The sequence below is a fragment of the Amblyraja radiata genome, chromosome 22 (assembly GCF_010909765.2).
Source record: "Amblyraja radiata isolate CabotCenter1 chromosome 22, sAmbRad1.1.pri, whole genome shotgun sequence".
Lineage (NCBI taxonomy): Eukaryota > Metazoa > Chordata > Chondrichthyes > Rajiformes > Rajidae > Amblyraja > Amblyraja radiata.
In genome coordinates, this window is record NC_045977.1 from 42,701,238 (window position 1) to 42,715,642 (window position 14,405).

At 44.9% G+C, this 14,405-nt stretch overlaps 1 protein-coding gene across 1 annotated transcript; it reads right to left on the bottom strand.

Moving 5' to 3' along the window:
- Positions 1-11,725: 11,725 nt before the first annotated feature.
- percc1 (proline and glutamate rich with coiled coil 1) lies at positions 11,726-12,642 on the bottom strand. Its single transcript, XM_033040258.1, has one exon. It carries the CDS (start codon positions 12,613-12,615, stop codon positions 11,779-11,781), a length of 837 nt encoding a protein of 278 aa, XP_032896149.1. The 5' UTR covers positions 12,616-12,642; the 3' UTR covers positions 11,726-11,778.
- Positions 12,643-14,405: the final 1,763 nt, after the last annotated feature.

Here is a 14,405-nt window from a genome sequence, read left to right on the forward strand (position 1 = left end):
AGGGAGACTAGAGATATGGACGGGTGAGGTGTGAAAACAAAAGATCAAAGCAGACAATGCACAAGGAAATGTAGAATGGTTCATTGTTAGCTGAGGGGAAGTCGACAGCGAGGAGGACGGTGAAACTAGGGTGGGGGAGGGACGGAGAGAGGGTTGCTTGAAGTTGGAGAATTCAATGTTCATACCGATGGGGTGTAAGCTGCCCAAGTGAAATATGTGGTGCTGCTCCTCCAGTTTGCACTGGTCAATGGAGGAGGCCCAGGACATAAAGGTCGGTGTGGGAACGGGCGGGGGAGTTAGAGTGTTTAGCAACTGGGAGATCCGGTAGGCCCAGGCGGACTGAGCAGAGGTGCATCCAGCATTTTGTGTCTATCTCCGGCATAAACTAGCATCTGCAGTTCATCTACACATGTCATTTCCCAAATTCCATTAAAATAATCTCTTCATCATCCTTGCGGATTTATCGATGAAGTAATGTTTATTGTGATCACAATGTTCACGGCAGATTCTGTAACTCGAACGCCCGGGATCAAAGGAGGGGGTGGTGGACACTGCTGGCATGGTACTGACCTCCCCACCATCGAAGGTCCATCACAGTACTGACCTCCCCACCATCGAGGGGATCTACAGGAGTTGCTGTCTCAAAAAAGCCCAGAATTAATTCCATTCATATATAAACTGCTGATAATTTGCTGATACGTTCAGCATTGTGGAGAAGACATTAACCATTGGTTCATTGGTCAGTGTTCTCATCCACAGTGGAGTTAACAATCTCACTCTTCCCTCAGGAACAAACAGGAAACTCAATTAGAACATAAAATGGAAGGATTACATGAGCGTGTGAGCCTGGCGTTACTAACTCTTCAGGAAGCACTAGGCATCTTGCAGGAAGACTTTCATAAGGAGAAGAGGAAGGTAAACATCATTTAAATATTAAATATTTGTCTACAGTTCTGGTAGAAATCAATGGCGGGGACATTCATTTCAGTGTCGTTTATTGTCACGTGTACCGAGGTACAGTGAAAAGCTTTTGCAGTGTGCTATCCAGTCAGCGGAAAGACAATATGTGATTACAATCCATCCGTTTATAGCAGGGGTGTCAAACTCATGTTAGGTCACGGGTAAAATGCGGCTTCATGCACGCCGTGCACGTGCGCACGCTGCCCGATCCGGCATTGCAGACATCATCCCACGGGCCGGATCAGACCCCTTCACGGGCCACATCCGGCCCGCGGGCCACAGGTTTGACATCCCTGATACAGATATGATACGATAGAACTTTATTTATCCCAGGAGGGAAATTGATCTGCCAACAGTCGTAAAACACACCAAGATACATGAAACTTGAAACTAAAGCGACGAGTGGAAAGGATTGGCGATGTGCAAAGATTGGGGGGGAGGAGAGGGGGGAGGGGGGAGGGGGTGAAGGGGTGAGGGAGGTCGGGGTTAGACAGTCTCCCAGCACTGACAAGCCTTGAGTGAGGAAGTTGAATGTAAGGGATGTGTCAGGTTTTCTCCCCCCCACAGATAGAGAATGATTATCCAGCTGGTTTATAAGTGTGTTATGTCGTGCCTGTTTCATGAGCACAAACACTTCTCAATGATCTTTTGTTCAATAGGCTGATTCGGTCCATTTGGAGAATTCCAAGTCAGAAGCTGTGATGAGCGAGGGCGTAACGGACAGGTAACCCGGCTACGATGACACACACGGCGCATAAAATACCATCTTCAACGGGATCAGGATTAATTTGAACAGGATAACAAATTTTAAACAGGATTACATACGATTTTACAGCAGAGATAAATAGATTGTTGATCAGTACGGGTGTCAGGGGTTACGGGGAGAAGTCAGGGGAATGTGGTGAGGAGGGAGAGATAGATCAGCCACGATTGAATAGCAGAGTGGACTTGATGGGCCGAATGGCCTAATTCTGTTCCTATCTCATGACTTTATGGCCTTAAACATTTATTTTTATTTTGCTTTCAGTGTTTTTAAAATGTCATATCTGCTAACATTTTCAATCAATGGAAATATAACCATTTAAATAAAAATGTGGCCTCCTGTTAATCATGACTTCATATAATTTTGAGAAAAAACTGCAGATGCTGGAAAAAAAATCGAAGGTTGTCAAAAATGCTGGAGAAACTCAGCGGGTGAGGCAGCATCTATGGAGCGAAGGAATAGGTGACGTTTCGGGTCGAGACCCGGAAGGGTCTCGACCTGAAACGTCGCCTATTCCTTCGCTCCATAGATGCTGCCTCACCAATTGAGTTTCCAGAAGGGTCTCGACCCGAAACGTCGCCTATTCCTTCGCTCCATAGATGCTGCCTCACCAATTGAGTTTCCAGAAGGGTCTCGACCCGAAACGTCACCTATTCCTTCGCTCCATAGACGCTGCCTCACCCGCTGAGTTTCTCCAGCATTTTTATCTGCATTATGTATTTTTGAAGTGATTTTAAAGGTGTTTAGAATTGATTTTGCACTGGGTTTGATGAAGCCAATATGTGCAGGCAGGCAGGCAGAGTTCCGTGTGCACCTCTAGTAGGTACTAGTGAAGGGGGGGAACTCTAACGCTGCTCTGCGATGTGTTTATTCAGGGCGTGGAGCGTGGACTCAGCCCGTGCCGCCATGGAAGGGTTGTTGGCCGATATTCATCGCATTAAAGAGGACACGCCTGAAGAAATTGCAAAGATGAAAGACGACCTGATCGCAGTACGCTTACTTTCATTTGGCCTTTTAAAGTCTTTTGTTGTGAACTACGTGTCCGACAAATGAGTGATCAATGACGAATTTAGTCAATATTAGTTTACATGTATCTGAATCTGAGGGATGTTATTAAACATGGCATGGAGATACACAGCACAGAATCTGGCCCTTCGGCCCATCTCGTCCATGCCATTTCACTTACATGTTCTGCTGGGGCAACTCTGTGACTGAAATGGTATTTGGCATGGTTTGACTGAAGGATTCGTGAATGAATAAATGAGTAATAAGTTTATTGGCCATGTATTCACATACAAGGAATTTGCCTTGGTGCTCCGCCCGCAAGTGACAACATGACACACAGTGAGGGATAGGATGTTGCCTGCAAGACCAGATCCAGCTGCAGATGTACATTCAGCTTAAGAAGGGAGTGAGAAGATAGATTAGCTTCTTAATCAGGTGATATAACTATAGTAAAAACAAATGTTCATTTAAAAAATATCTAATATCTACATTAAAGTTTAATGGCCAGCTCTCCACCAATATAAAATGTGGCAGGCTCGTGGGCACGCTACAACTGCATATAACATTTTCCATCAGCAGTTGGCTGTGAACAACCACTTTCATTGCACATTGGCCACTCTGGCAATAAACTCATGTGAATCAGAATATGCTTCGGCTGTTCGGAAGCAGGGAGTGTGGAAAACTCACACACTGTTGTATCTCTCTCTATATTGGTACAGAGGGAAGCAAGAGTATATGCACTCACAATGTTCTCAAATAGATGGAGACACCAGGAACTGCAGATGCTGGAATCTTGGCCAAGACACAAAGTGCTGGAGTAACTCAGCGGGTCGGGCAGCATCTCTGGAGGGAATGGACAGACCATGTTTTGTTTCATTTTACCTTTTCATACCAGTAGTTCTCTTCTCCCCTGACTCTCAGTCTGAAGAAGGGTCTCAACCCAAAACGTCACCCGTTCCTTTTCTCCAAAGATGCCACCTCACCCGCTGAGTTACTCCAGCATGTTTTGTCTACTTTCAGTTCCTCCAAGCAATTACTCCACGACTAATCGAGTCCTTTGCCCACTTGTGCTTTTGAAAATGATAGTGAGTTAAATCAGTGGAAATACTATGGTCTGGCCGTCCTTATCGGCAACAGCTCACAGAAGTAAATGCGGACAAACAATTCATGACACTCTGCACCCTAGCTCAACTGCAAAACAAATTAAGATCTGGTTATCTTCAGTAAAAGCTCCTTATCTTAATCTTTAAAGTAAACACTTTAAATGGAAGTCAGCACAACAATAGAAATGTAGCCAGGGCCAGTCGCTCGCTATCAGATTTATAAAATGCTCGAGGATCCCCACGTGAAACATGGGGAGGAATGGATATTCCATACACGACTTTATCTGGATCACTGATGTTTGTTACAGAGAGTATGAACCGTCTGGGTGAGAATGTCGAAGGCAAGATGAGTGTGTTTACACTGACATTGGTGATACACTGGAAGACCACGTGTCATTTTTAAACAGTTCAGACTTGGTATTGTTTCACAATCACAATAAATCTCTCTATTACTCCGCTCCCGTGGGCTTTGAAATATACTTGTTATTTCTCCTCTGTTAGAATCGTTTTTGCGCAATTGTCGATTGCAGTGGCTCTCCTCCGTGGATTTCCCCCTTAAGGATAAGGGGGAAATCCTTTAAAACCGAGATGAGAAGAACTTTTTTCACACAGAGAGTGGTGAATCTCTGGAACTCCCTGCCACAGAAGGTAGTCGAGGCCAGTTCATTGGCTATATTTAAGAGGGAGTTAGATGTGGCCCTTGTGGCTAAGGGGATCAGAGGGTATGGAGAGAAGGCAGGTACGGGATACTGAGTTGGATGATCAGCCATGATCATATTGAATGGCGGTGCAGGCTCGAAGGGCCGAATGGCCTACTCCTGCACCTAATTTCTATGTTTCTAAGTTTCTATGTTTCCTCTTCACTTTGAACGACAATGTTAAACCTGGCCAGACCATAAACTAATACACAGTACATACTTGAAACATTTATCTTTTGCAAATAATGATACATACAGAAACAGTCACTCGTTTTAAAAATAAACAAATTAATTTGTGAATTGAGGTCTCCACTATTGAAATTTAAGATGAAAAATGCATTCACTGCATTTAAACTAAAGTTCAGAGAAGTCACGTCCATTATGAAACACAAATACATTTCCAGAACACAAAGATTCTCGAGCTTTCTCCCCCCCCCACAATCAGTTTGAGGAAGGGTCTCAACCAGAAACGTTACCTATCCATGTTCTCCACAGATGCTGCCTGACCCGCTGAGTTACTCCAGCACTCTGTGAAACGTCACCTATCCATGTTCCCCACAGAAGCTGCCTGACCCGCTGAGTTACTCCAGCACTCTGTGAAACGTCACCTATCCATGTTCTCCACAGATGCTGCCTGACCCGCTGAGTTACTCCAGCACTCTGTGAAACGTCACCTATCCATATTCTCCACAGATGCTGCCTGACCCGCTGAGTTACTCCAGCACTCTGTGAAACGTCACCTATCCATGTTCTCCACAGATGCTGCCTGACCCGCTGAGTTACTCCAGCACTCTGTGCCCGACACAAGATCCCAGCATCTGCAGTTCCTTGTGTCTAAATAGATTTCCAAAAAATGTATTAATGAAAATCTGACCATTTAGGCAACACCTAACTGAAGGACACAGAGTGCTGGAGTAACTCAGCGGGTCAGGCAGCATCTGTGGAGAACATGGATAGGTGATATTTTGGGTCGTGACCCTTCTTCAGACCTTTTCTACAACAAACTATTTAAATTTACTGAATCGGGGTGAATTTAGTTGCTGTTATTGTGGATTCTCAACAAGAACAACCAACATTTCTGCAGTTGTACAGGGCCCTGGTGAGACCACACCTGGAGTATTGTGTGCAGTTTTGGGCCTCTAATTTGAGGAAGGACATTCTTGCTATTGAGGGAGCCCAGCGTAGGTTTGCAAGGTTAATTCCAGGGATGGTGGGACTGTCATATGCTCAGAGAATGGAGCAGCTGGGCTTGTACACTCTGGAGTTTAGAAGGATGACAGGGTATCTCATTGAAACATATAAGATTGTTAAGGGCTTGGACACGCTAGAGGCAGGAAACATGTTCCCAATGTTGGGGGAGTCCAGAACCAGGGGTCACAGTTTAAGAATAAGGGGTAAGCCATTTAGAACGGAGATGAGGAAAGTTTTTCACCCAGAGAGTTGTGAGTTTGTGGAATTCTCTGCCGGGGTGAATTTAGTTGCTGTTATTGGGGATTCTCAACAACAACAACCAACAATTGATGAGATTAGGACTTCCTTGGGGAGTCCTCGTGCAGATAACCAGCCGTGCTTAAAGAAGCAGCATGAACTTAAACGTCTACCTACAGACGATGTTGTTTATCCTGTTATAATATGTCTACTGTTGCTTTCCTCACTTTGACCATTAATATTTCAATCCTAAATGGATTTGTCTGTGTGAAAAGTCTGCTTGTTTGTCACCATTATTTCTCCAGTGGATCGAGGAGATGGAGAGACTGAGGGAGGATGTCGGCTCCGTGCAGAGCAGCCCCAGCTCACCGGCCCTCAACCCACAGGCCCCCAGCTCACCGGCCCCCAGCCCACAGGCCTCCAGCCCACCGGCCCCCAGCCCACCGGCCCCCAGCCCACAGGATGAAAGCAACACACTGTCAGGAAGCAACTCACCCGAGAAGGAAGCTAGAGCCACGGACAACATAGAATAACAGACAGGTGTTGCTCCAGCCAGCAGGTAAGCATAGAAACATAGAAACATAGAAACATAGAAAATAGGTGCAGGAGTAGGCCATTCGGCCCTTCGAGCCTGCACCGCCATTCAATATGATCATGGCTGATCATCCAACTCAGTATCCCATCCCTGCCTTCTCTCCATACCCCGTGATCCCTTTAGCCACAAGGGCCACATCTAACTCCCTCTTAAATATAGCCAATGAACTGTGGCCTCAACTACCTTCTGTGGGAGAGAATTCCACAGATTCACCACTCTCTGTGTAAAAAATGATTTTCTCATCTCGGTCCTAAAAGACTTCCCCTTTATCCTTAAACTGTGACCCCTTGTTCTGGACTTCCCCAACATCGGGAATAATCTTCCTGCATCTAGCCTGTCCAACCCCTTAAGAATTTTAAAGTTTCTATAAGATCTTCTAAATTCTAGCGTGTACAAGCCGAGTCTATCCAGTCTTTCTTCATATGAAAGTCCTGCCATCCCAGGAATCAGTCTGGTGAACCTTCTCTGTACTCCCTCTATGGCCAGAATGTCTTTCCTCAGATTAGGAGACCAAAACTGTACGCAATACTCCAGGTGTGGCCTCACCAAGACCCTGTACAACTGCAGTAGAACCTCCCTGCTCCTATACACAAATCCTTTTGCTATGAAGTACCTCTATCGCTCATAAATGTGGCGTTGCCAGACCTCTGTATTTTTCATTTCGTTTAGTTTAGTTTAGTTTAGTTTCATTTAGAGATACAGCATGGAAACAGGCCCTTCGGCCCATCCAGTCTGCACCGACCAGCGATCCTCACACACTCCTTCTTCCTCTTGCGTGTGGCGTGCACAGCCTAAAGCTGTAGGACAACTTGTTCTGTTTGATCTGATTTGATTGTGCACGCCGGGTTGATTGCATTCGTCGAAACAGGCGGACCACGTGAAGGTTGCAGCCTCCCAGCCCTCTCTCGGAGAACGTACAACCTCCGTACAGGCAGCACACTAACACTAACACTATCCTACATACACCAGGGACAATTTACAATTTTACTGAAGACAATCAGCCGACAAACCTGTACGTCTTTGGAGTGTGGGAGGCAACCAGAGATCCCGGAGTCACGGGGAGAACGTTCAAACTCTGTACAGACAGCACCTGTAGTCAGGATCGAACCCGGGTCTCTGGCGCTGTGAGGCAGCAGCACTACCCGCTGCACCACCATGACGCCCGTGAATGGATTAGTTCTGTATTCGGCAACCTTGCAGCTGGTTTGGTTACCAACTGTTTGTTTTTCAGGCTGGGTGCTGACTACAGGTCAAAGTTCATCCGTCATTTTAGAAAGAAGGACATTTTGAGACACTTTTCAACGCAGCACTTGCGAGGAAACTTGTACATTTGGCGCTTGCTTCCTGTGTGTGTTCATTAACGATAACAACATTGATATAAGCATATTTACACAATTATTCAGACACAAACTAACCAGGTAAAGTGGCCCTGGCATTATTGTCACCTAAATATCTTTAATATTATTGAAGCTTCCAGGGTTTTTGATACAGTGGGTGAAGTATTGAGTAACTCTGCTTCTGCAGTGACTTGGTTACCTGTTGCTAAACTAGAAACATAGAAAATAGGTGCAGGAGTAGGCCATTCGGCCCTTCGAGCCTGCACCGCCATTCAATATGATCATGGCTGATCATCCAACTCAGTATCCTGTACCTGCCTTCTCTCCATACCTCCTGATCCCTTTAGCCACAAGGGCCACATCTAACTCCCTCTTAAATACAGCCAATGAACTGGCCTCAACTACCTTCTGTGGCAGCGAATTCCATAGATTCTCCACACTCTGTGTGAAAAATAATTTTCTCATCTCGGTCCTACATGTTGTGAATTGTGTAATTAATTTTATTAATATTTACTAATAGTGCAAAGTATTTTTGTATAACTAAGTCATTCATTGTCATTGTATTTATTTGCAGTAAAACCACCCTCTGCTTTGCTGTGTGACGTTACGTTGATGTCTATGACACCAGGCAGTGTTCAGGAGGTGAGGATGAGGCACTGTGATAACTGGGTGAGTTCACTCAAGGCGATGGTGTGGTTTGCCGAGATTCACCTCTCCCTCACCACCAGAACATTCTATAGAAGAGCGTGATGGCAGTGAAGACCTAGACCCGGGACCCAACACATGATGTCCATTCATATTTACTGCTGTTATATAAAGATGCAGCTGTTACAAAGTACAGACACTTTTCTTGCTTATTTCGAGTACGTTTAGATATCAAAGGAGCTTGGGACTTTGTGGTGATGCCAGACCTTTGGCTCTCTCTCTCTCTCTCTCTCTCCCTAGTGGAGGGTTGTGAGCAGCAGGTGACTGATTGTAGGGGATAGGTGGACACAGGAGAGGGGTCCCGACCCGAAACGTCACCTATCCACATTCTCCACAGATGCTGCCTGACCCGCTGAGTTATTCCAGCACTCTGTGAAACGTCACCTATCCACATTCTCCACAGATGCTGCCTGACCCGCTGAGTTACTCCAGCACTCTGTGAAACGTCACCTATCCATGTTCTCCACAGATGCTGCCTGACCTGCTGAGTTACTCCAGCACTTTGTGTTTTTGTGTAAACCAGCACCTGCAGTTCCTCGTTTCTACAAAGAGAAAACATGTTCTGTTTAAGTCTCATCTTCCCCACATTGTTTGCAACTTCACGGTTAAAGTGTGTTTAACCATAACTGCTCCTTTCCCCACAGATGCTGTCTGACCTGTTGAGTGTTGCCAGCATTCTGTGATTTTATTTCAGATTTGCAGCATCTGCATTTTTTTTTCATCGGCAATCGATGAAGGGTCAGGCAAAACGCTATGAAACACGACAACAAGAGATGTTCTCTCCCCCCCCCCCCCCACCTGTCACCTAGTGGCCTTCACCCCTCACCCTCTTGTTTCCACCTGTCCATCACCCCCATCCTCACCTGTCCCACCCTCTCTTGTACTGAGGTACACCTGTACTGTCTGTCCATCCCCCAAAGATGCTGCCCGACCCACCGCGTCCCTCCAGCTCTTTGTTTTTTACAGTCAACAGCTACTTCATTGTGTATGCATTATAAATGAATTGGATATTGTTATTAAATGTGAATTGTATTAACATCGATTCCATGTGTGTATAAATCCCTCGCTGGTGCTTGAGTGTTAGATGTGAAGCCACCACACATGTTTCTGTAATCTTTCTCTCAGGAACGACATCATTATCCTGAATAAATAATGTATATTTAAACTGTTCACTGTTTCACTGAAAATTAAAATGATTGAGTGGCAATTCCCTTGTCAAATCTGTTGTCATTTCTAGACGGGTTTATTAAGCATATGGAGACAGAGAGAAGATGTGTAAATAATGTAATATAAACAAGTAATCACCAGAGTCACCTCTGCCGACCGACACTCCAGAGATGGGACCTGCCGTTTCTGTTCCACAGAAAGGTTCACAGCTGAAGATTTGCTTGTTTTTCATTTAAATAAAATTGATGTTCTGAATCAGACCAGTTGTCAGGTTGTATTTGAATTTAAAATATATGCGTAGCTCAAACCTTCAATACAATGGATGATTCCACTAGATTTCATTAAGTAGAAAGAATACTGAAGAGCTAACTTGTTTGGAAGATGATGTGTGTGTGTGTGTGTTTGCCTAATATTATACATTGCTATTAAAATAGCGAGTGGGTAAATAAAAAGCGTTTCCTAATATTGATCCTCAGTAGAATCTTTATCTTTACTCCTTTTGATACTGATCTTTAGTCCAGTGTGAAGAAGGGTCTCGACCCGAAACATCACCCATTCCTTCTCTCCAGAGATGCTGCCTGCCTGTCCCGCTGAGTTACTCCAGCTTTTTGTGTCGGTCCCTTTCCCTTGTTCGGCAGCTTCGACCACCCCGGGCCGCGGAGTTGAACCGGCCCGTTCGCGGAGCTCGGATTCAGCCGCGGGACTGATATTACTTACCATCACCCGGCGGGGGTCACAACATCCGAAGCCTGGATCGCCTCGGCGCAGAGGGAGAACAAGAAGGGAAGAGACAAAGACTTAAGACTTTTGCCTTCCATCACAGTGAGGAGGTGCCTGGTGAACTCACTGTGGTGGATGTTAATTTGTGTTTAATGTGTGTTTTTGTCATTTTCTACTATATGTAGGACTGCAAGGCAACGGAATTTCTGCGGTCTGAACGACAAAAAAGGCTACTTTGACTTTGACTTTGACTAATATTGATCTATTAGTTAAGCATAGTGCATGTTTATGAAGCCAGGGGTTGGGAAGGTAGCAAAAGCCAAACAATGCAGACACAAAAAATGGGAAACAATGCTTGATATTGTTGCTATCTGTGAGGAAGCTGAGAGGTGGAAGTCTCGCTGGGGTCTTCAGTTCAGTGTAGTTTATTGTCACGTGTACCGAGGTACAGTGAAAAGCTTTTGTTGCGTGCTAACCAGTCAGCAGAAAGACAATACGTGTTTACAATCGAGCCGTTTACAGTGTACAGATACACGATAAGGGAATAACGTTTAGTGCAAGGTATAGCCAGCAACGTCCAGTCAAGGATTGTCTGCGGTCACCAATGACAGTTGCTGTTACCTGCTTCACTGAGCGCAGAATCCCACCTGTACAGTGACACACCTGGCCAATGCTGAAGGGAATAGATTGCCATTAATATTCGTTTCAATTCCAATATAAATGATCCGATCAACACATAAGCAGCTTGAACCAATGAGTTCCAGTAATAGTTTATTAAAATGTAAGAGTCGGTGTATTTACACATCCGTACATGTAAATATGACTTACTTATATTTACACACTTTGCTGTCGATCTGACCGTATAAAATACAATGTGAAATTTAAAATCAAAATCCATTAAAGACAATCTTCAGGAAAACTAAACGGAATGATTGCAGCGAATATTCTCTAATGTTAATGTTCGCATTTTCCATAAATTATACAATTTTCTTGCAAATAGGGTTTTAGATTCATTTCCAAAAATGAGAATAAACAGTAATTGTTGGAACTACTTTGATAGTTCCTTTACATTTAACATCTTCAAGGGGTGGGAGGTTGCAACCTTCACGTGGTCCGCCCTGTTTCGACAAATGCAATCAACCCGGCGTGCACAATCAAATAAGATCAAATAGAACACGTTGCCCTACAACTTTAGGCTGTGCACGCCATACGCAAGAAGAAGAACATCTTAAAGGGTGGTAGAAACACTGGCGCTGAAAGGGTTAATAACAGGTGCATGGATGGTGTGTGGTCTGGTCTATACAAGTTGGTAGGTCTCTGATTCCAGCACTTGCCTGTTTATTTCAGTGGAGATTTCTCTCCCAACCTGGAGTTCAGGTCCATTTGACTCTGAAGTCCAGTTGGCCAGAAGATCACTGAAATCTGGTGTGCTGGTGTGCAGGGTGCAGGCAGGGAGAGGAGAGATAGGCTCTTCCCAGAATGATGAAGGCAGCCTTCGCCTGTGCATCGGGACAACGTGGGCATGTTTCTGATCCACTTTCTGCCTCCTGTTGTCTCTCCTCCTCACGGCCGTGGGTTTCATGTATTTGTGTAAACCATACTCAAACAGTTCAGCCAGGGGTCCCAGTTGTTGGATGCTTTCCCTGTTACACACGTGCTTCAGAGCCAGGGTGTCTATGTCTCTGGGAGGATGTGCAGTCGCACGCAATTCCTCCTCGTCCTGCTCGCCATCTTGTGCAACTTTGATCAGGTCAGCGTAGTACAGCTCTCTACCCGATTTACCTGAATAAAACCTGTCCTCGTAAATGTTACAAGAATCGGGGTCATCGTCTTTGCTCTTCCGTCCGAAATACCTCTGAATGTCAGTGTTGATGATCTGGGTGAATCTCAGCAGCTGTAGTGTGGTCTGGGCCATGTGTGTATCAGGGGTAGGTGAGGGGCAGTCCTCAGGGTCAGTTGATCCTGCCTCCCGAACTTCATCCTCCTCCTCCTCCTCCTCCTCCTCCTCCTCCACCTCTTCATCCGACGTTTCCTGGAAGTCCATGTCCTGGTGAAGACCCAGATTTAGAAAAGAGAGCTGGAAGCTCGGAGCTGGCCGAAAGTCAGACAAGCTTTTGACCACACCTGCTGCCATTGGTGCTTATCTTGCTTCAGTCACACCCCGAGCGCTGTGCGGAAAGAAATGACATCTAACATCAGTGTGGGTTTACAGTTCATGGAGAGACAGCTATCAGCAAGATACCGAGAGGAACTTGAACACAAACAAACCACTGTAGACAACAGTTGTTTCAGCACACAACCATTGATTATCAAGAAATTTGAACCATTAGACTGGTAATTAGTGTAATAAAACCATGTCTTCTGGACTCCACTGAAAGCAGCGGCTCAGTTGTAAATATATGGTTTAATATGAATAAAATAATTTCAAAAGTTAGCAGGTGTAACTCCTTTTAAAGAATAGTAACTCCGATTTTAATTAACATGCGAATCTATGATTTAAAAAGTCTAGCTAACATTGAAATAATTCTAGGCTGGCATTAATAATCTAATTTTACCAGTTCATGTTCTTGAACTATTGTATCTTTTGGAGCAGCTTCTAAAAGATGACTATTTAGCACTCTGTATATCTGTGTAATCACTAATGCTGAGGCCTCAGGCAGCAAGGTTCACTGACAGCTTTATACTTCTTATGTTGAGCCGATAGTTTTACAAAAATGATATTAGTTCTTACCTGGATTCTGCGGTCCTAGTGGGCACGATACAGACACGAAGAGCTACCCTGGCTTAAGTAGCAGGTCCACACCTGTGATTAATGCATTTATAGTTTTGCGTGGACTGACTTTTGACAAATATTTGGTGGGAGTATTGTAACCGTATACTTTGTAAACAGAGCTTTGGTTTGTTTTAGCACCCAGCAACCACCGAGTGGTGAAGAAAGCAAATCAGAGGGATGGGAGATAGCGTTAAGCTTAATGGTCTGCCTGCCAGGGAATTTTCAAGTGGTGTTCCTGTAAATTCAGCTATTAAATGTCCGTGCCACAGATGCAAAACTGGCCTTCACACTTGTCAAAGGGTCTTGATCAACACTTCTGGTTTGCATTCTGATCAGGTGAGTCAAATAGGCGTAAAATTGGATTTCATGGTGTTTTGACTTATTGAGTGGGCAGAGCTAAGAAACATAATTGTTACACAATCGGTGTTTAAAGAGGAGATGCAACGGTAATGTTCCTTCACGACTGGTATTTGCATCACTGTTTGGAGAATCATGGATTCTTCCAAATAAATAAACCGCAAAAGATGGATTAAATTTAAAACCAACACAGCAATTAGGAATTAAATATTAATATTGAATAAGACAATACCATTATAATAACTCAGAATATTGGTGAACAGCGCAGTGGCGCAGCGGTAGAGTTGCTGCCTCACAGCGCCAGACACCCCCCGGGTTCGATCCTAACTACGGGTGCTGTCTGTACGGAGTTTGCACGTTCTCCCCGTGACCTGCGTGGGTTTTCTCCAAGATCTTCGGTTTCCTCCCACACTCCAAAGACGTGCAGTTTTGTAGGTTAATTGGTTTGGTGTCAATGTAAATTGTCCCTAATGTGTGTAGGATAGTGTTGATGTGCGGGGATCGCTGGTCGGTGCGAACTCGGTGGGCCAAAGGGCCTGTTTCCGCACTGTATCTCTAAACTAAACTAAAGGGCCCCTACCTGAAACGTCACCTATACATGTTCTCCACAGATGCTGCCTGACCCGCTGAGTTACTCCAGCACTCTGTGAAACGTCACCTATCCATGTTCTCCACAGATGCTGCCTGACCCGCTGAGTTACTCCAGCACTCTGTGTCTTTTTTTCCAGGCTAATTCACAGTTTGACTAAAGGGTGCATTTACCTCACAATAGTAGGCTTTGTGAGCTGCCCCAG

Excerpts from the sequence above, each read along its gene's own strand:
- percc1 (XM_033040258.1), bottom strand. The coding sequence starts at position 12,615 with ATGGCAGCAGGTGTGGTCAAAAGCTTGTCTGACTTTCGGCCAGCTCCG.